A 22,219-nucleotide genomic window follows, 5' to 3' on the forward strand; every position below is an offset into this window, starting at 1 on the left:
CGATCGTTTCTCTCCACCGTTCACCGTTTTTTTTTGTGAGGATTGAGGTACACTGAAAGCCGTTCTTTGCCCAACTTCGATTTGAAGCTTTAATTCAGACACTGCTCACATGCAGGGAAATAATTGTGAGTCCATGCGTTTGAATAGATATTTTGAAGAATGTTCGCCGGTTTTCACGGACGCAAATCACAGTCTGCAGTTATGGTCATGTGCGTCTGTGGTATGAGGTTTGTATAGAATATCTCCGTGGACTGCATTAAAGGTTTAGGTGCAAATTACTAAAACAAAGTCTGATCGATTGGAAGTCATTCGTCAGACACTTGATAGATCAACAGCTACATCGAGGTGAGTGGCGGGGATTACAACATATGGATGTAAACAAGCAAACGGTTTTTAACCTCGCGCTGGATTATTACGTTTCATCGGCGGACCGTTAAGCGAGCACATGAGTGTGTCTCGGAGCCTCTGCCCTCTCCACGATCTGAGGCTCATCATGTCAGGGGTCGTTTGTCTGGCTGCGCGTTTTGGAAAAGGATTGCTGTGAGCTCAGACGGTTGAAGAATGGTGAGAAGATGCCTTGTGACGTTCAAACCGTTCAGGTGGGTGATGTGTTTAGTTCTGTTGTACTGTGTTTTTCTCTCCTTCATATTGAATGGCAACTATGTGAAATATGAAGTAGCCTACACTACTCCTTTATGTATTCTAAGTGACATACATGTGTAACGTATTAACTGTCACATTTAGTCTGGTGCTTTTTCAGTGACTTGCAGCAATTTCCTGTAAAACAATACAAACATCACCTCATATTAGTGAGAGCACCGATGAATAGCATATGATGAATGTCCATATTTTACTCAAACCAAAAAGCGATGTACGCACATGAACGTTATGTGTCTTCAGAGATTAGTGATGCAGTTTCTGTGAAACTGTTTAGCTGTGTTCCTCACAAAGAGGAAAAGTACATTTATTTAGATGTTTTATGTGTTATCGTTTGTAAGGGGAATACGCTATGAGTGGTAGTCTACAAGCCAATCAGAATTTTTAATTTTACAATATTAATATGTAAAATATTATTATATTATTAAATTGTCTTACATAGATTTAACATGTGGGCCTAATACATTGTGGGATATTATGATGGTGTCAAATTACAGAAGGCCTGTTATGTGTTGTGAGAAAGAGTGGGTATAGATGTGACATTCAAGCGTAAGCGTATGGAAGGGGGGGGGGGGGGGGGGGGGGGGTTATAATCGAAACGACAGAAATACCGCACATTTGTCAACAAACTAATTAGATTGGCGATGCCGTGACGCTCTCTCGCGTCCCTGTGGTGCGCACGCGCCCGCCTGCCATCAATCAAACCCGCAACTTAAGGTCGCAACTTGCGCCCCACTGACAGCGCGTATCTCCTGTCTCTACTACTACACTCTTCCCATACACGAGCAACATAATGACTCATGATCGAATGTGGCAACCTCCCTTAGTGAGAGGAAAGGACTTCGATAGATGTTGCTTCAGCGAGTGAGTTGAGGCTCAATACATGGTCTGATGACCACTGGGAGACTAGGTGGCAGTTGTTCAAGCGCACTGACCCAACATGGACCTTGAGAGCGGATGCTTCTTGGTTGGTAGGCTCACTCGCTACAAATGTAAGCTTTTGTGAGGGAATATGTCATATCTAAATTATGAGTTAATTTTCCCTCGGGTTACCTAAATACACCGATTTCGAGTGCGTGAAATGCACCGTTAAATCATTTCAAATAAGTTATTTTGATGCCAAAGGGCTCTTATATAATCACGTTTTGATGCCACAATGTTTAGCTTTTACCTGTAATCTTCAATTACACGCAAAAGTTGGGCTACGAGCCGAGCACCAGCCTCGAGGAAGTTCCTCGAGGACCTCCCGGAGCGCTCTCCAGTTTGTAGCAGTCATCAAACCATGGCACAATCTGATAACAGCGCACGTGTAAAGCCAATTAACAGATATCGGATCTTTCCCTCTGATCCAATTAGGAGACCAAAGCATTTACTTTTAACCTAGTAATTAGAGACCAGCCTGGCAGCACGTATAATCCCCTCCTATCACCCACGAAAAGGCTTTGAAAATGGATAAATGATAACTATAGAGGATACGGCTGTAGTCTGATAGTGTCATCACTTTGATCTGCGCTGTCTCCATGTTAAGTGCTGAGTGGGCTATAGCTGAAGATGTGACGTTGTGACAGTCTTGAGCACTCTAATGTGACGTTCTACAACCAATCAGTTTTCATATCCTCGTTTATTTTATGTTCTGCGTGGCTGATGATGCGGCATTACACTTTCCCTCTCACCAGATGGTCATACTTCATAGGCTAATCCCATATTTTACCTCAATCATAAATCTCCGGATTAAAATCTGTTCAGATCAAAAACAGATTGAATTTTATTTCACAGATTGGAAGTCGACCAGAACAGATGGTTTGAAATTATCTGGTTTTAACGACAGAAAACTTATATCTGAATTATTCCGTGAAGTGTTTTTCTTTTTAATCTCACAGTTAATCTAGATTTTATGCTCTAAACAGTCTCTTATGCATTTTATATCTGCAAGCACATAGCCCTTATATGGGGGTTTGGAGAGGGCATTTACCATCTTAAACTGAGAACTCTGAATTAAAAGAACAAATTGCTCTTGATTTCAGACAGGGGCAGGCCAAAGTTAGCTTTACATTAGTAATGGCAGTAATGGTAATCTTAAATACCTTTGCTGAGACAAGTATGTAAGGGATAATGTATAGAACGCAGGTCATTGTCGGGAAAATAAGCCCCGACAGGGCGAACAGCACCCCGACGCGAAAGCGGAGGGGTGTTGCTTCACCCTGAAGGGGCTTATTTTCCCGACAATGACCGGTGTTCTATACATTATCCCGCTTATTATACGGTTACAACTAAAACAAACAAATTACTTAACACCGTGTGTCTTTTTACAATGCATTTGTTACTATACGTAGTGTTTAAAAGGAGAGAAATAGTTCGCCAAAGACGTTGAACTTCAAAGACAGTTGAACATTCTTTAGGGGCCGATCACACAGGACGCGACTTTTAAAAGCGCGTCGCTAGCAAAACCATTGTTTTCCTATGGTACGGCGCGCCTTTCATGTGCGCCTTTTAAACGCCGCGCCTCGCGCCTTTCTGGCGGTTTAAAGGCGCGCCTAAAAGTTAAAATATTCTCAACTTTAAGCGCAAGGCGCGAGGCGCACATTTTAGCAGTTTATAACTATGAGGAATTGTACAACTCCAGATGTAAGAATTATTCGAATTCTATACGGCGGACACATGCGTGGACCTGCGTGAGCAACCAATTGGCCGTCTCTACACTATGCCTTTTATAAATGCCTTTAAAACAAATAGGCTAGCTGGCTAGCTAACTGTAGGCACCATAGACATGTATAGGCACCACTCCACAGGCGCATAGGCGCTTTTCCCCAGGCGCATCTTGCCAACGCGCTTTCAATGCGTCTGCGCTTATAAAAGTCGCGTCCTGTGTGATCGGCCCCTTAGAACACAGCTGCTCAACCGTCCGCTGAAACTCCATTGATAAGTTACCGTACTACTTGCGGAGTGCTACGAAAGAGGTGAATTAGAGGCAAAAAGGCCACTTTCCTTGACAGCGGTCATTAAGTCCATAGCAACGGTCAGTTATCGGAAAATAGTTGACCGCAGAACGTTGGGAAGCCCCATTCAAGTGAATAGAGCATTCTACAGCATTAAGAAGAGCGTGTAATAAATCAAGATATGATAGCATTGCTTACATTATTAAAAAGTGTTTGCCTTAACTGCAGATCCTGGACACCACCTGAAAACTATATACATACAGAAAGGTTTTTAATTGGATACCTCTTGAAAATGTATTTGAATATTTGTTGACTGTCGCTTCAGTCAGTCATATCTACGGGCTTATTGCAGTGCACTACAATTGGACAGTAAACTAACTCTGCGGTATCAAATGAGATGTATAGAGTCGCACAGAAAATACAGAGAAATCACCAGGACTGTCCAAACACTGAAGTGACATGTCAGTTCTTGACAATTCCCCGCTCGCATTGAAGGGAAACAGCATATGCATAATTCAGTCTGTCTTCCCCCTTTTTGATGGCTTCAGTTCTCCGGCTCCACATGTTGGTGACATGGCAACACAAGTAGCAGTCCCCACTATCAGAGAAAAACAAGCGCACTTGTCAATGGATGTTGAGGTGGGGGATGGTGACAGAGAGGAGAGAGAGAAGCAAATGGTTCCTCACGGCTCACTTACAGCAGCTGTCCCAGCTGAGGAGATTTGTGCGTCAGTGTCAGGCTAGCAATGATAAAGAAGAGCAGATTCACGGCATTTCACATCTGTTGGTGGAAACTATGTTTGTCAGATGCGTTTGTCTGCAGCGGGACTTGTTTACTTGTTTACTACTCCTTTCTCTTTTTCTCCTCCTCTGAGCGTCTCGGTTTGTCAATGAATGAGAAACCTGTGTTTAGTCTACACTAAACTCTAACCCTTCAGCTGTTTCTAGATATTTTCTTCTTCTTCTCTCTCTCTCACTCTCTATCTATCTGTCTTGAGCTTCTCATTATGCTACACTGACCTATAAACCTCTCCTTCTCCTTCCTCTGCTCTTCTTTTCCCCTCCTGTTTTAACCCCTCGTCTCTCCTGTTTCTTCTTCCTTCCCTCTCTCCCTCCCTCCGTCCCTCCAGGATCTTCGTGGTGGGGATCGGCTTCTTCAGCCTCTGCTTCCTAATGACGTCCCTCGGCGGCCAGTTCTCGGCCAAGCGGCTCGGGGACTCGCCCTTCACCATGAGAACAGAAGGTAGCGCTGATGCATGCGGTGTAATGGCTCCAGTGCTCTGTTGCACACAGGAGCACACAAACACACTAAGCGTGACTCTGGCGTGAACAAGCCAACACGGCCCTGCCTTGGGCAGAGCAAAAGAGGAGTAGAATAATAGATGGAACACCACACCACACAACATAAAAGAACAGGGAAGAACAGAGTACCAGGACAGAAGTATAACAGCAGTATTACAGAATACACATGCTCTCTCTCTCTCTCTCTCTCTCTCCCTCAGTTGCTCTCTCTGTTTCTCTCACCCACCCCACCCCCCCCCGGGCGTAACTTTAAGTGTGTTATATTGTGTTAATATGTACATTTAAGCAACATACAGATACAGTATATCCACACACCAAAATGTGCATGCTGTGGAGTAGACAGGCTTCATCTGGATGAGTGTGACACTGTGTGAAGAAGCAGGGCAGAGTAGCAGCACACACAGACACTTTCTCTTTTCGTCTCTGGTCCTCCCTCCCGCTGCGCCCGCTCCGCTGGCTGGGAGCAGACATAAAGGGAAGGCCTCCCCTGCTGGGCACATCCCTCTCATTAGGACTGGACAATGCTTCACGGATCAAATAGGCCCTGGCAGTGTCCCGCTGTGTGCCCACGCCCGCTACCCGGGGCTAAACGGTAGCGGCGGCGTCCTCGTGATGGTGCTGATACTGATCAGGCGAGGGCTGAGGCTCGGGTCTTCCATTTAGAGGTCACTGGGTTTCATACGCTCAGAGAAGAAGAGTGCTGAAAATTGGCCTTTCCACTCGGGCCCCGTGCTAGTGAGAAGCCAAGGCCATTGTGTAATTAAGGCACTTCTAGTGTGCCCCAAAGTGGTGATCCCGCCGTTATATTATACTGTGTGTTGTGTCGGTTCCTTGTGCATTACGGGGCGTTCGTGCTGTGCTGTGGTTTCTGGTAATGGCGATTCACTGTGGTTGTCGTTTTTGTGCAATGGGGTCTGAGGTTTATTTTGGCTTGTGGTTCTTGTGCGCTTCTAAGCTCCAGCATATGTGCTGTGTGTCTGTATTCGGGAATGTGTATGTATAGTGTGTGTGTTTGTGTGTGTGGGTGTGTGTTTAATGTGTGTGTGGAGGGCGAGTGTTTACTCTTGAGGCTTTGTGGACGAACATTTGGTCAACCGATTTCTTCCAGGGAAGAAATCTCATTATCAAGTCAGTGGCAGGGGTCCTTCAGTGCGCCTCGGCGGTGATCATCTCCAGCCCAGCATAGGCTGAATTTAAAAGGATTCTCTACTGTCTGGGTCGTCCCTCTTACTGCCTGTTCACAGATGAGACTTAACAGTCAAATTCACCAGAGAAATAAAAGAGTGGCGAGATATGTTTCTGTCCTAATGCAATCTGTGTACGGCCATTATGCTTCACAAGCAGCTAAAGTGGAACATACTGTATGTGGGGTTGGGCTCTGTGTGTCTCCCATTACCTGTGAGTGCCTAGGTGGTCCACAGTGTTATTTTGCTGTGCAGTGGTTCGTCACCATTTTGCATATTTCTGATACTCTTCTGCGTCTATTAGTGAATCTGATGTGTGTGTGAGAGAGTTTTCCTGTGTGTATGTAGGAGTGAATCTGATGTGTGTGAGAGAGTTTTCCCGGGTGTATGTAGGAGGGAGTGTGTGTGTGTCTGAGTGTCCATCTGTCTGTCTTCACTCTTGATTAATTAATCACTCAGGCGGTGCAGTCTGAAGGGATGTCTGAGTTGAGCTCATTAAGTACTAAGTGAGGTGTCTGTCCTTAGAGAGTACCAGGGGCAAAACTGTATGAACATGTGGTGTGTGTGTGTGTGTGTGTGTGTGTGTGTGTGTGTGTGTGTGTGTGTGTGTGTGTGTGTGTGTGCTTGTGTAGGGGGTTATTATGTCGTGTCTGGAGTCTCTTTATGTGTTTCCAGGTGTGCATGTTGTGTGTGTAGGTGCGTGTAATATGACTGATTTTCTGAGTGTGTATGTGTGAAGTATGACTATGTATTTACATATTTTGGTGGTAGCAGGTGTTTGTTTATGTGTCTGCATGTTTGTGTATGTGTGTGTGTGTGTGTTTGCATGTGTGTGTGTGTGTCTGTGTCTGCATGTGTGCGTGTGTGTCTGTGTCTGCATGTGTGCGTGTGTGTGTGTCTGTGTGTGTGGGTGTGTGTGTGTAAGTTGGCAGGAACTGTGTGTTTAATGAGGCATCACTAAAAATATGGGACAGGAGTCAGGCCACGGATCCACAGTTTGTGTGCTGTGTCCATCTGCTCACTCATTTATGTCTATACAACAGCACAGTCTGTGGACACACACACACACACACACACACACACACACACACACACACACACACACACACACGACCACACACATACATGCAGGCGCTTGCTCGCACACACACACGCACACCAGTGGTGCCCAGTGGAAAAGGGCAGGCTGGCAGTATTGTTTTGATTAGTAGCACATTGAAGGCGATAGTGAACTCTAAGCAGAATTGATAGAAGCAAAATGTAAGAATGTGAAAGTTAATTGAAATAATGTCAAAGAAAGCAGTGTAGTTTAATAGAACTTTAACAAGCAGGCAGTGGAACCTAACTTAAGTTACCATAGTGATGCCAGTCTGGACTTGACAGTAACTGGAGCTGGCGATGGGAACTGATTCTGATCATACTAAGAGAGACTTTGGACATGTACCCAAACATTCACAATATAATTAAAGTTCTTATGACAATGTCTGTTTCGTCTGCTTCAACGTAAAGGTCTTTCAGCTGCTTGAGATGTTTAAAGACATACCCGAGGAGACAGTATGACAGAGACATTGGCTCTAATAACAGGACTGGCTCTAATGAGTATTCATAAAGACTTTGAAATCGATATGGAGAGATTTTTTGAGGGAGTTTGACAGGAACCAGGAGAGTGAATCTTTCATTGTAGGTATTGTATGTGTTTCATTCTTTTAATGAGAGCGTGTAAAACCAGGGTTGGGATATTGATGGTGCACATAATGAGCTAGCAACCAAGAAACACATTTGAGGTCATGTGATCGCGTTCATTCTTTCTTTCAAGATGCATTTAAAAAATCTGTGGATAAGCCTGCTAGCCCTCCTTCATTGGTTTAGACAGCCATTACCCACATACAAACACGCTCCCTCACTCACTCACACACACACAGACACACACTCCCCTCCTCTCTCTCTTTCTCTCCTTCTCTCACTCACACACACACACACTCACACAAACACAGACCTGCCACCAAACACACACACACACACACTACCCTCCTCTTTCTCTTTCTTCCCCTCTCTCACTCTCTCACACACACACACACACACACACACACACACACACACCTTCCCTCAACTGAACCCCTATGAGCAATAAATTATGGTGCTTTCCATTTACCTTAGAAGTCGTAACTTGGAGCTGGGAATGACATTACACCTGAGTTGCCCCCGTTTCAGTAACAAGTCGCAAAAAACAAATACAATACCAGCTGTTGTTAGCATTTGCTATCAGATGTTAACGATGCCAGTTGATATCAACACATTACGCGATATTTAAGCATTCGAACGCTGTAGCAACATGTCCACAGAGAGTAGTTGGACAACGACTGATTTAATGAGAGACAATTAAGACAGAAGTGCTAAGAAAGTTGATGCGCAGGGGCAACCATCTTGGATTCTGAAGTCAGGTTGGTGAGGTTTGTCTGACTTTTCAAGTTGGACTTCACAGGTTGTTCCTGGTGTATAAATGATTAATAACTTTGTTATTATTAAAGGATGTTAATAAAATGAACAGGAAAACATGGTTATAATGTTTTTTAAATACTACATCATACAAATACCCCAGAAAGCCATGTCTCTCCTATGAGAGTATCCCAGTCTTCTGCAGCTGAAGTTGAGTGTAGAGCTTAGGGCCTTATCAACCTCAGTCAGAGTCGAGGCTTGAGTTGTGTGGGAGCATGAGCTTGCACAATAAGGCGTTAATCGCTATTTTGAGTTTTGGGATGAAAGTGCCTTTGTAAACGACTTAAGGTTGGATAAACACATCGTGACCCTTTCTTAAAAATGTCTGCCTCTGTATTGTAAATATTTATTTATTTATTAATTTCCTCCTAGTGCAGTTTGGAGCCCCATTCAATTTTTGACTGAATGCAAATGTGGCAGGATCCCCCTCATTTGTTCCCCTTAAGCACTTTCTTTGTTGTTGTTTTGGTGCAAGCAGTCTTAATCGCTGTGTAATTGCTTAGTCCATAACAGAGGCCAGAGCCACACAGTGATTTGCAGAGCAGAGATCTGCCGGACCTGGGATACATATTAATGGCATCGAGCTGTGAACTGCTGATATCAGAGGTTTTATTGTTCGGTGGCTGTAGTGATTTGCCTCACAGGAAATTGCAAGTATTGTATGGGTGTCTAACACAGAGAAAAGGGGTAGAGTGTGTGTGTGTGTGTGTGTGAGAGAGAGGTTGTTGCAGTGCCTGAAGGCGTAAAAAGGGGGGGGGGAACGACACTTTCCTTCTGCGTTGCGATTCATCACGTTTAGCCTCGATGGATTGCATTGAGGCCCCCCTTTTGTTAGCTGTTCCCCCAGCATCCGTCTCCCGTTAAACACATAGACAGAGCTAATGAGACTCCATATGTCAACATGGCAATGCTCCGGAGCCGTCTGCGCCTCAATGAGACCGGCGGCAGCCAAGACAAATGGAGAGTAGATGGAAGAGAGCTGGTTTGTTTTCCCCTTTCTTATCCCCCTGTCGCCACCATCACCACCACCACCACCTTCAGAAATGAACAGAGACCTGGAACTCCATCAAAGCAAACTCTGCCCTAAAGGATCAGTTTATTCTGGTAATGGGGTTGGCTCTTGACGCCAAGGCAGAAATATACCCCCACTAGGGAAACATTCACACTGTTTAAGATCCAGTGCGCTGATCACTGGCTCCCTTGTGGTTGACCATAGAGGAGGAGAAAATGATCGGTCTCCCGCCCTCTCTCTCTCGCTCTCTCTCTCTCTCTCTCTCTCTCTCTCTCTCTCTCACTTTTCCCTTCTGTTTCTCTTTTTTTCTCCAGTGTAGTAACTCCATTCACAGTTTACATAGAAGGTCCCTATGGAGTCGATAATTATCCCTCTTTAGCTAAAGACTCCATTGAGGGCCCATCAGTGTCACACAGTATTGTCTCTGCTCCATTCTTGCAGATGTGTTGTGATGAGAAACAGTGTTTAAAAGAGTCCCTCTCTGCTTCTCCATTCAGGAGAGCTCTGGTTATTTCTCATACAGAAAAAAGCTGATGGAGCTGTTTTCACAATAAGTTTAGTGCGAAGATGTGCAAGGTTGTGCTTTTAAAGGATAGTTTAAAGGGAAAAGTTGAAAGAACAACTATTACTCCACACCTCTCTTGATTTTACCATTTGTGTAACAGAGGTGATCATAGTTTATCATTAACAGTCATAGGAATGGACGTTTCAGAGGCAAATAGTTATCTTAAAAGCAGATTGGCAATTCTGTTCATATTTGACCTCAACATCCAATCAAATTACATCTCTCCCTTTCGTGCTCCTGAAGCAACATGTCGATAGGCTGGAATTGTTTATGGCTCAGTCTGAGCTACTGTTTCTAATTTATAGAGCCAGGACTGTTTAGGAACACAGAATTATTTTTTGCGTACACATTGTACAATCAGCTGGAGGACCATAAGTAGCAATTTGCTTTTGAGTGCATCAGATTAGAATCGCAGATTGCATTTTTAAGTGGATGTTAAACGCACACTAAATGTGCTCTGTTTTTGCATGTAGTGGAGCATTACTATGTGACATGCAGATAACTCAGTCAGCGCTGTATATATGTGACTGAGAAACTCCAGAAATACAGGCAAGCGGTAAAAACATGGGACGCCTCAGCAACTTGAGATTCAAAAACGTGTGTATTGCTTTCATTTTCAGGCTTTCTCTTTGATTCTTCTGTGGACAACAGACAGGGATATATTGCACACAAACTCATATACACTCACACAACAGAAAATAATGGTAAAGATTGCGAAAAATTGAACCGACCTTTGTTGAACGGTGTCACTAAAGACATGGTGTAGTATGGTCTGTTACGACCCCTGGTGCCCCCTTCAGGTCTCTTCCTGTCAGTGCAGGGTCGGGCCTGGTCAGGTTCATTAGTTGACTGAGGGCACCTGGAGGAAGGCGAGGGTCTTTAAGGGCCTCTCCTCTCTTTCCTGGTAGGCACTTTTCATCTCTACTGCAGGCACGTCTCTAGATGCTTCTCTTGCATTTTGCTCTCTCTTTCCCTCTCTCTCTCTCCTTCTCTTTCTCTTTCTCTCGCTCCTTTTTTGTCTCCCTTTTTCTCTAGCATACTGACGTTCTCATTACATCCCCACACGAACGCCAACACACCTACTCATTTCCCCTGAGACATCTTACGCTTGGTACCGTTATTATTTTTGCTCGTTTTTAATAAATTACTAAATGTGAAAAAACTGAACTTTGTTGTACGTGTCCCTATGTATATTGCAGCCTGGAAATTGACTGTAACAAATATACATATAGGCCATGTTAGCAGGTCTGAATTCGACATTAAAATTTAGTCCAAAAAATGCTTGAACATGTGCTAACCAACCAAAAAAGATACCACTTTGCACACACACAAAATGGCAAAATTTACATTGGACAGAGTAAGATGGCATTATTTGCATTTTGTGTGATTGAATTGACAGTATGCACTTTGTGGTGACAACCACATGGCTTGACAGTCGTACCTGAATGGCCCCCGCTGTCGGCATGTGTTCATTAGTGTACAAACACGAGTGCCAGGATATCTCAGCACGGTAATGAGTTGGATCAGAATATATAGATATGGAATATATAATTGCCATTCTGACGGCTGAAAAAAATATATCAGAGGGATTGGTTGTCACATCCAGTCAGACGTTAATCAGGAAATGGAAGTCAGTGAAAACAGCATTGAGACAATCGGGCACACTAGTGATAATTCCGAATTGAAAATTAAGTGTTTAGCTGGAAGCGTTATCGGCCCCTAGCATTCCTCCTGTGTAGTTGTCGTCTCTGCCGCTGTGACGGTCTCTATTACCCTTGTCATCCCCCAGAGCTGTGCGAGGGGCTTTTGTGCACGGCTCCATAAGGCTCATCGCTCTCTCCTGGTCTAAGCCGCTCGCCTTCCGCGGTGCGATAGCACGGTCGCCGGGGCAATGAGAGGGCTTAAGGGTTCCAGTCTGTAGCAGCACTTTAGAGTGTGAACACCTTTTAACCCGCTGCTGAAGTTTCACCCTCAGATTGTGGTGGCGACGAGGAGATGCTTGGGTGAGATAGGGGCCCCAAGAGCTCTTTTTTGCCCCCACAATTTTCCTTTTACAAACACACACACACACACACACACACACACACACACACACACACACACATATTCTTTCTCTTATAAAAATGTACACACAAAAAAAGAGAATCCCCACACATATACACAGATGCACACATAAACACGTATAATTCTTGTAACTAGAAAGAGCAGAGGATTGCACATGCTTCAAAAACACAACAAAATAAATACAGCATACCCTCTTACAATACACACACACACACACACACACACACATACCCCTTCAATACACATTCATATCCACAATGCAGGCAAACTAATTTGGGGGCACTCAGCCGTCGGCACTTGGCTCCCTTGTTTTGCACGACCGTCTCTGGGCAGCGGTCACCCCGGGCACCATGAGGCTAGTGGAAACGGCAGCAGTAATCACTGTCTAGGCCTGGCATGGCGTGGCACAGCACGGCACGGCTGGGCTGTTGGTTTACAGTGTGAACCCCTCCGACCTCCTTCCTCAGGGTGGCAAATGAGAAACGAAACCTCTCAACTGTGCTTCACAGTCTCGGCGGAGTCACAGCTCCCCCACACAGCTCCTCAAACTAAAGTCAGCCAGCCGGTTGGCTCCATTATCCCAATTCTCCTCTTCACCACTTTCTGACAAGGAGTGCGGCAACCTCTTCCCAATTTAGAAACCCTTCCTGCTCCACTCCTGGCTGTTGTTGTTGTTGTTGTGGTTGTGCTATAGCAATCCGGGCAATGAAGGTGTTTATCCTTTAGGATCTTTCACAAGCCGACACGGCAGCACAGTTTTCAGTGCTTGCGTAAGATCTTACAGCTACAACCCCCCCCCCCCCCCCCAATGGGAACTCAGGACATAGGCAAGAGGTGGCATCTTTAGCCTCAAGTGAAGCTGTACTCATCTTTTAAGCATCTTCATAGAAGGGCCCTTTTACAAACTCTAGGTTTACTGGGTTCAGTTCTTTAGACAGTTCTTTGTGTTTCAGTCACCCTACGTGAGAGAAAATGAAAGGAGGAGGAGGAGGAGGAGGAGGAGGGGATGGGAGACGTGGAACTTTATTTGTTTTTTATCCATCTGGTGCCCCAAGGCTGTGAGTGATGATGTGTCACAAACTTCTAGTACTTCCTCTCTCTCCCCCCCTCCTCCTCTCCTCCTCCCTTTATCCCCTTTGAGCATTTTATCATGTCAGATAACACAGGGGGTCCTGTGACAGGAGAGACTCTCAAGTAGAACACAAGTTGGGGAAAATAGGCAGCGAAAGTTTAAAAGAATATAAAAGCAAAAAAACTAGCTTTTGAGCAGAAGACAACTTGAGGAAAGAAGATGAGAAGAGGACTTCAAAGTGTTTTATAGAGAGAGCAAGTCAATTTGGTTTGTTATTGTTTGTTTGTTTGTTTGTTTTTTTTGGGGGGGGGAGGTTTCACACTAAACGCTCACACCTGAGGTAAAAGTGCACATGTTGCTTATTTGTGTCATCTGTTGCCTTATTAGCTGTGCGTGTCTCTTCAACTGTGGCGATATTACGTGCCATATTCTCCATCTGTGCAACATGGCAGCGTTGTAGTGCTGTGGCTGTATGGGTACAGTCAGTGGAAAGGATGCAAGTAATAACCAGGGCACCTTGACCCAAAAAGCTGTTACTGTCAGTGTCAGCTGCTTCCACTTCTAGCTCAGCAAACTGAGATGAGCTTCTCCTCTTGCTCAGGGCCCTGTAGGTTGCTCACAGAAACACTGCCACAAGACGGCTAAATGATGGGTTGTGTAATGGGTCTTAAGGTTTTGGAAGGGTTTTTCTGTCTCCCAGTCCTGAGTCTTGGACACTTGAAGTAAAAATAAATGTCTTTCTAAAGCTGTGTACACCCCCGATCAGCCATATGCATTCAGCACATGGAAATGACTGATAAAAAAAAAGCGGGGGGAAAAATAGTTTGTCTTACAGCATCTGTCTGATTCTTTTTTTATAAGCTGTTACATCTCTGGTAATGATTTCAGGGCTGTCTAAGACAACAGTGGGATTCAAAGGTAGCTTTGGAGAATCCCCTGGGAAAACATGGGTTTGAAGTCGATTTAATTCATCTCTGCAAATATTTGTCTGCCGCTGTAAGACACAGGATTGAAAGTTGGGGCAGCGTTTTAAAATAGAACCCTCTTTTTAAAAGAATTATCCAATCCTACTGAGACAGTGGCATAGTGTGTTTGGCTGAAGGAGGCTGTGTTGCATTGTGTTAGCTCAGCAAAGATTCACAAGGCTTCAGAAAGGGTTTGTTGACCAACCATGATATAGTATTGCCTTACTTGCGTGAAATAGTGAAGAGTGGTTTGTGACTTCATGTTCGGAAGTCTGTCGTCTGTCTCCATGTGTACTGGTTATTGTGTACTGGACTGGACTGGAACACACCTTCAACGCCGTGGCATAAACTTATCAAAACATACTGTATCTTAACAGTAGCCATGTCCTGCCTTCATAACTATTAATGGGCAATGATTTATTAAACAATTATTGGTAGCCTTTCAGATATCTCTCAGGGTATTGTAATCTAAAAGAGCCAACTGTCACATGGTTATAATCTGTGACAGCACCACTCAGGTATACTCAAGAAAGTACATCTGGACACATGACACTATTACATAACTAAATGCTGACTGTCGTGAAAGATATGTCAGAAATGCCAACTGCTATGACATGCTTCTGAGATTTAGTTTTATGATGAATAGTTCAGGCAAAGTGTTAATACGTTTACTAGCGTGAACGTTCACACTGGTCCAGCAAAGGAAGCTGAAATGGATGGTAAAGTCTCTATCCTCTCTGTGTGTGTGTGTGTGTTTGTGAAACATTGAGCGACTGCAACATAAGGGTTCAGGCCCTGCCCTTTGAAATATGTTTAGTTTCAATACAAAACAAAGTGCTGGGGCACGGTTTATTTATTAATATTTTTATTTCCGCTGCGCACATCTTTGAAACAGAGTTTCCACATTCATGCTGATTTTCAGATTTCACACTTAAGCCCGCAGGGTGTCTTATTTCTCTCCTTCTCCAAAAGAAATGTTCTTTGTTTTTTGTTTTGTTTTTGTTTTTGTATGGGCTCAGGACTGATTCATCCTCTGTGAAGTTCAGGGCTCATGTCTCATCCCTGCCCACACAACACACAGTAGGCTGGATCAGAGGAGAGAGAGCGAGAGAGAGAGAGAGAGAGAGAGAGGGAGAGGGAGTGGGAAAGAGAGACATAGAAAGAGACAGAGAGAAGGAGACAAAGAGAAAGAGAGACAGAGAGGTACAGATAGAGAGTGGGAACTGCCTCTAGTGCCCAAGAACACTTTTGGACGCCACTCACAGAGCCATCTTTGGATGTCGTTTTATTTTTGTGTGCCATCGCTGAAATCTGTTGCACTTTTGATCAAAAAGGTACCTTGGGCTTTTTGATACACTCAGAAACCATGGCTGAACGACATCATCTGTAGCAACAAATTCCCACAAGCATAAAAAAGTCTTAAGTGATTGGGTGGCGTGTAGGATGAGGCTTTTCGTGATTGTTGACATCGACCAGCATTTCAATTATTTAGCCTCATTTGTAATGCTGACTGCAATACATGTCAAGCCTGGTCCAACAGGATGATCTGGTCCGTAGCTCTGCCGTTTTGGCTCACAGCCCATCTGCACTGATCTGTAACCTGCCATCTTGGCTCACAGCCCATCTGCACTGATCTGTAACCTGCCATCTTGGCTCACAGCCCATCTGCACTGATCTGTAACCTGCCATCTTGGCTCACAGCCCATCTGCACTGGTTGCCCTACACACCCACAGAGGCTGACACTGGGAATAAGTCCAAGGGTCTGCATCTTAGCGCTCTCGATCTCTCTCTCTCTCTCTCTCTCTCTCTCTCTCTCTCTCGCTCTTTCTCACAAACACACACACACACACACACACACACACACACACACACACACACACACACAAAGGCCTGATCTCTGGGAGCACTTAACATGGCTAATCCGCGTGCTGTCAGCCCTTCCAGGCCTGTCGCCTCCTCACAGAGACGGCTTGCTGCAGGGTCACCTTGCTGGGGGGCACCAACTTGGACCTTCCATTAAGAGTCTGGAGGATGGGTGTGAGGTTGGAAAAAAAAACACCCCTGGCAAGAATGGAAGGAGATGGACAGTGGATCTTCCATAAAGGCTTGTTGTGTGTAGGAGTGTTGTGTAAGAGGATTATGAACACTGTACATCAAGCAAGATGCGGAGTGCAGATTTTAGGAAAAGAAGAAGAAATAAAATGGATGAAATGTGAGAAGCGTGCTTCTGCATGGAAATGGGTGGGTCCTCCATGAAGGATTGTAGTGTGCGTGAGATGTATAGTCAATGGATGTAAATACTGTACTTCAGGAGAGACGCAAAGCACATATCGGGGGGGAAAGATGGAGAATATGTTTTCTTCTGCCTGCCTGCCTGATGAAGGAGGCGCAGATGCAGTGTTCAGCTCAGGACACCCACAGGGGTGCCCCTATAAATAGTGCTGGCACCCGCCAAGTCACAGCTATTAATATTTCAGCACAGAAAACATTCTCTGTGGGATAAGAAAAATTATGAGAAAAAAACCCTCCCTAAATCTCTTCTCTGAAATGTAGGAATAATAAAGGGTCTGTGTGTGTGCATGTATGTGTCTGTCTGCAGTACTTGTCTTTCTTTCTCTTTACATTTGTATTGATTGATTGATCTTATTGTGTGTGTGTGTGTGTGTGTGTGTGTGTGTGTGTGTGTGTGTGTGTGTGTGTGTGTGTGTGTGTGTGTGTGTGTGTGTGTGTGTGTGTGTGTGTGTGTGTGTGTAGGGTGAAACCCCTCCAGTGCTCTTCTACTCTATCAAAAAATCATAAAGCTTAATTACCCGCCCCACCCTCAGGTGCACTGTGAGGAGGATCTGTAATGAAGCCCCAGCCTGCTGTTTGACTGATAGTGTGTGTGGAGCAGGCGCTAATGCTAATGCTAACTCCAGTACTGGGGCAGCTAGGTAGGTAACGCAGGCCAAGTAGAAAGCAGATTGGAGGTGAAAAGCCGACAACATGGTTCACTGCAACTCATCAAAGCAGGACATAATTGCTTGGGAGAGGAGTCCGTTTGGCCCAGTTTTGAGCCAGTCGGATCTCGGGATGCCTCAGAAAAAATAAACACTGTATGGATTACATGCACAGACCCGTCGCCATGGGGAAATGGGCCGGTTCAGGGCTACTGAGTTGGAATAGCACCAGCTGCTGCTTGTGGACTTGGCTGTGGAAAAAAGTAAATATGTTTCAGAGAATTATTTCCCAGGGAAGAGTCTGTAGCGTGAGGTCATTTGATTTAACGGAAAAAAATAAATATCTGTAAACCATATGCTATTCATAATGTGAATGTATATGATGACAGGAGCTTCTAGGTAACATTACTGCTGACATATTGCAAAGGTCAGACAGTACTGTTTCAGGTTAATCAGGTATTTGTCATTTGTTAGTAGAGCATCTTAAATACACAATATCAATAGAACATTTTGAATGATGAATATTTTTTATCTGTCCATAGGAATTGTTACCCAAAGGAATTGTCTACATAGACTGATTTAGTTGACTGTTCACTTCATTGATTTTGACGGTTTTCTATGCTGTAGCCAAACAGCATACCCTCATAGACACCAGTTAGGGTATAATTTACAAAAGAGAAAACATTAACAGTAATTGTCATGTGAACCATACTACTAAGGTCAGCTGTGTAGGAGTAACATGTGTCCCCACTACATACATGTGCAGTGTTATTGGATAAATCCAGTGGAATGTTTACATAAATACATGTAGTTACCAGATGTGTTTAGGGCTTGGATTAGGATTAGGGTCAGTAACTTGTAATAATATGAGGGCCTCAGTATATCATAACCTGGATATTTAGTATTATGTGGGACCCAATTTTATTTTTATCGTATTGGAATAACTCTGGTCTCTGGTCTTTGGAAGGCTTTTTGTCTCTGTTCGTCAGCAATTGTTCCCCCTTTATCTGTTAATGCAACAGTGACCAATGAAAAATGCTAGTGAACACAGTGTCAGTCGAAGAAATAGTCACAAGAAATAGTTCAGTATAACTGTAAAATTGTAACTGTTGAACCACTGTGTGTGAGGTATTAAGTTGTTACTGTGGACTACTAAGGGCTCAAATACACATACGCATTTTTTTTTTAAAAACGGGACGTGAGCAAATGCATTGATTCCTATGGTACGGCGCATTTAGCGTGTGCGCCTCTTCTCCACCACGCGTTGCGTCTTTGAAGCGTTTTTTTAGGTGCGCTTAAAAGTTGAACTATTCTCAACTTTCCAGCGCAAGGCAGGGAAGCGCACAGCTTCTGTTTTGGCCGCCACACTTTGCCAAGGCGTTACTGAAGCGTTTCTGCCTGAAAAAAGACGCGTATGTGTATTTGAGCCCTAACAGTACCACAGTTTCTGACTGCACAGCTGAGCTGCTGTGCGTGATGTCTCAACTAGCGCTGATTAGCTCGGCCACTAGAGAAGAAAATGTACCTGGGCGCTCAGTGTTGGCATTGTTAGCGTTGTTGTGCCAGGCCAGCCATGAGGCACGGCGCAGCGTGGCACGGCGTGGCATTGGCAGGCAGGAAGGCAGGCAGGCAGGCAGACAGACACACACGTGCTTCCCCACTGTTTGCTTTAGGCGGGCGCTTCATTACCGGTTGGTTTTAATAAGTAAGAGCGTGGGGGGAATGTGCCAGAGCAATGAAGTGTGCCATCAAGCAGAATGCACAGGGCCTTGCCAAAGCTTTTAGCAGGGGCCGGGTCTGACAGATGCTAATATATCTGCCAAAGGGTGAATTACACTGGGAGAGGGAGATAGAGGGAGGGGAGGTGGGAGGGGAGGGGGAGGGAGGGAAGACACAGTGGCTATTAAATAAGAGAGCAAGCTGAAGGCCACATGTCACGTAGACTGGCACTTGGCTTTCCATGTTCCACCACAAAACAAAACACGACAAGATGAAAAACATTGCTCACCTCCTCTTTTCTACATTTCTGGGGGATCAACAGATTTCTTGTGGAGGTCTTTATTTTCTGCGCTGTTTTATCTTGTTTGTTTCTATCTTAGCTTGTTTGTTGTGTTTGTTTGTTTGTATGTTTGTTCCTTCCTTGATTGCGAGTTAGAAGAAGATGAGGATGGCCGAAGCCCTGTCACATCCTATTTTCCTCACCAGGGGAGCTGTGGGTATCCCCTCGCCATGGTTTCTTCTCAGATTGCTGCAGTTCCCCGTCACTCTAACCCACCATGACATTAACAAGCCCAGGGTGCACTTCCCAGAACCTTCTAAATGCTGCGTCATTCGCAAGTCATATCTCACACTGTCCCTTGCGCTTTACCTCACGTTGTACCTTACGCTGTACCTTATGCTGTATCTTAGGCTGTACCTTATGCTGTATCTTACGCTGTATCTTGCGCTGTATCTTACGCTGTATCTTAACATTTCAAGGTGTTCTCAGACAGCCTGAGCTAAGGTATACCTTCACTGAGAGATGCTTTCATAAGGTTGGTCTGGTCTACTCTTAGCCATACCTTAACACAGTTTTCAGATAAAACTAACCTTTTAAAACTTTGCCTGGATGTATGCACCGCCTGCAAGACAGAAAAAAAATCATTGGTATTAATTAGTCGTTATTTTTATTTATCTCTTACGGATAGAACATCTTTGAGTAACATCTTCAGCAGTCCTTGATTGGGAATGTTTTTTTTTAACTTTGATTGGCATATTATTTCTTGTTCTTTCTAGTAATGATCACCTGCGTTCTAGACATGGCCGTCATACTCATCTCATGCATGCTCAAACAGGTGGGAATGAAAATAACCGATTCCAGAAACATTCAGCCTCTTAAAGGCGCCCAAAGCAACATTAGGGCATCAAAATGGAAATATTCTGGATAAGACAATCTTTATGACATTTACTTCACCATATTAGCACATTTGCATCATTATTTGATACTTTGGGCGTTAAAAAGAGCGCTAAAACTAGCCGCAAGAGCGTAGCCCTTTATTTATAAGTGCCACCAATAAATAAAGATTTGAAAAAAAAATGGCCTCTCCCCACCGGCGGCGCTGGAAGCGTGATTTTCTATCAGTTCTCACCACACAACGATGTCTCATCTTTGCTCTTTGAATGTCGATATGTAATGGTATGGAGTTATTGAAACTTACTACGTGTAAAAAAGACTAGAAATTGAACGTTTTGAAGGGTTCTCTTAGGGGAACTCTTAAGAGATGGTTTGGGAAACTTACAAAGTCCCTGTAAAACGATGGAATGAAAAGAATCGATTCCAGAAACATATAAACATCTGTAACTCTGTAACCCATAACTCTGTAAATCATACCTCAAATATCATAATAGAATGTGTAGAAATATAGAATATATGTTTTTAAGCAAAGCACAGTATGCTCACGCCATGTTTCATTTTCTGTTCAGCCACTGAGTGAGCGAGTGCTGTTCCTTCCATACCTTTGTTAGATTCACTAATGTGTAGTGGATTTTGTTGAGCCGCTTTGTTCACTGTACAAATGGCATTCAAGGCCTGTGTTTCAAGGTCTGACATCATGTTCATTTCAAAGACCTTGTTTCGTTATTATGACGAAAATAACCAGGAAGCCAAAGGAAGGGGAGGAAGAGGAGTGGTGAGAGATCCTGGTTTTGTCACACATACATTTGGAAAATGGAGAAGGAAAGAGAAAGGATACATAAAAGATCATGTCTGACCAGCTCTGCCTTGGAAGCACATAGGAAACAATCAGAAGAAAAGAGCCATGGGGAAAGTGGAGATTTAATTGTGTTTGTGGGGTGGGGTGGCGTGGCGTGGGGTGGCGTTGGTGTAGGCGCACGCAGGGAGACCAGATACGAGCTACGGCTAATATACCCACCACATCTCACCAGCGCTGTCGGGAATTCTGAAGATGGAGCGACACTTAAAGGGGGAGTGACAGACGGTGTCAGGCCCAATCAGGCGTCGGCTCCTCTCCTCCACTCCTTCCTTCTCAGCACCTGGGCGCCTGCACTCAGTCTGTCAGCACTGTACCGCTGTATGCTCTCCTGTAGCAAACCCCTGACCTCTGGCACAGGGGTACCAAGGACTGGTTTTCATTAACGTCTGTGAGATCCAAGCCCAAAACCCTTCTGATTCATGCGTGTATTTATTTATGTCGGGTGCCGCACATGAAAGACGCGCTCGACTCAGCGCGTTTATTTATATTTAATCAGAGGGAGATTCCCCAGTCTGCTCTAAGATAGTATTGTGATCTTCAGTCAGACATCTAAGTGAGCATAGCGGGGCTATTTCTGAGTAGTTTGTTTCAAGTGCACTGAGAACGGATCTGATGTCTTGAATATCGTATAAGAACCCTTGTATTCTGTACCCGTAGAATTTAAGTAGCAGATTTAAACTCTTTTGTTTTGCATTATTCTTCCTTTTTTACATTATGTTTCTAAATGTGTGCATGTATTTGAAAGAGCTTGAATGAAGCAGAGGGAAAGAGAGAGAAAGAGTGAGACCAGGAGGAGGAAGGAAGGAAGGGGGAAAGAAAAGAAAAAACAAACCCCTTGGCCCAGATTTCATAATCAATACTTTAACTTTCATCAGGTAATGAATAAATAAAACTCCCGCGCCACATCAATTAAGCAGCATCTAATTTTCTCTAATTGTGTTTTTTTGTTGGGAAATGGAAATTAGATTTAAGGATGGCAAGAGCGGGGTGAGTGTGTGGGGCTTGTGAGTGTGTTAAAGTCTGTGTCTGTGTGTGTGTGTGTGTGTGTGTGTGTGAGAGAGAGACAGTGTGTGTGTGTGTGTGTGAGAGAGGCAGTGTGTGTGTGTGTGTGAGAGAGAGAGACAGAGGCAGAGTGTGTAGGTAGAGCATGTATGTGTGTATGTGTGAGAGCAAGACAGAGAGAGAGGCCGTGTGTGTGTGAGAGAGAGGGTGAGAGAGAGAAGCAGAGTGTTTATGTGTGTGAGAGAGAAAGAGAGAGACAGAGGCAAAGTGTG

General features: G+C 44.3%; 1 protein-coding gene across 1 annotated transcript in view; it reads left to right on the forward strand.

Annotated features, from left to right (window-relative positions):
• Nucleotides 1–561: 561 nt before the first annotated feature.
• Nucleotides 562–22,219, forward strand: part of LOC308379345 (alpha-1,6-mannosylglycoprotein 6-beta-N-acetylglucosaminyltransferase B-like) — a gene marked incomplete at both ends in the record, with an annotated part of 127,970 nt that continues 106,312 nt past the window's right edge. The window contains 2 exons of the mRNA XM_080856435.1: nt 562–599; nt 4,724–4,836. Coding sequence (XP_080712561.1) covers nt 562–599; nt 4,724–4,836 — 151 coding nt within the window. The remainder of the gene's footprint in view (nt 600–4,723; nt 4,837–22,219) is intronic.

This window comes from Sprattus sprattus (assembly GCF_963457725.1).
Source record: "Sprattus sprattus genome assembly, chromosome: 1".
NCBI lineage: Eukaryota > Metazoa > Chordata > Actinopteri > Clupeiformes > Clupeidae > Sprattus > Sprattus sprattus.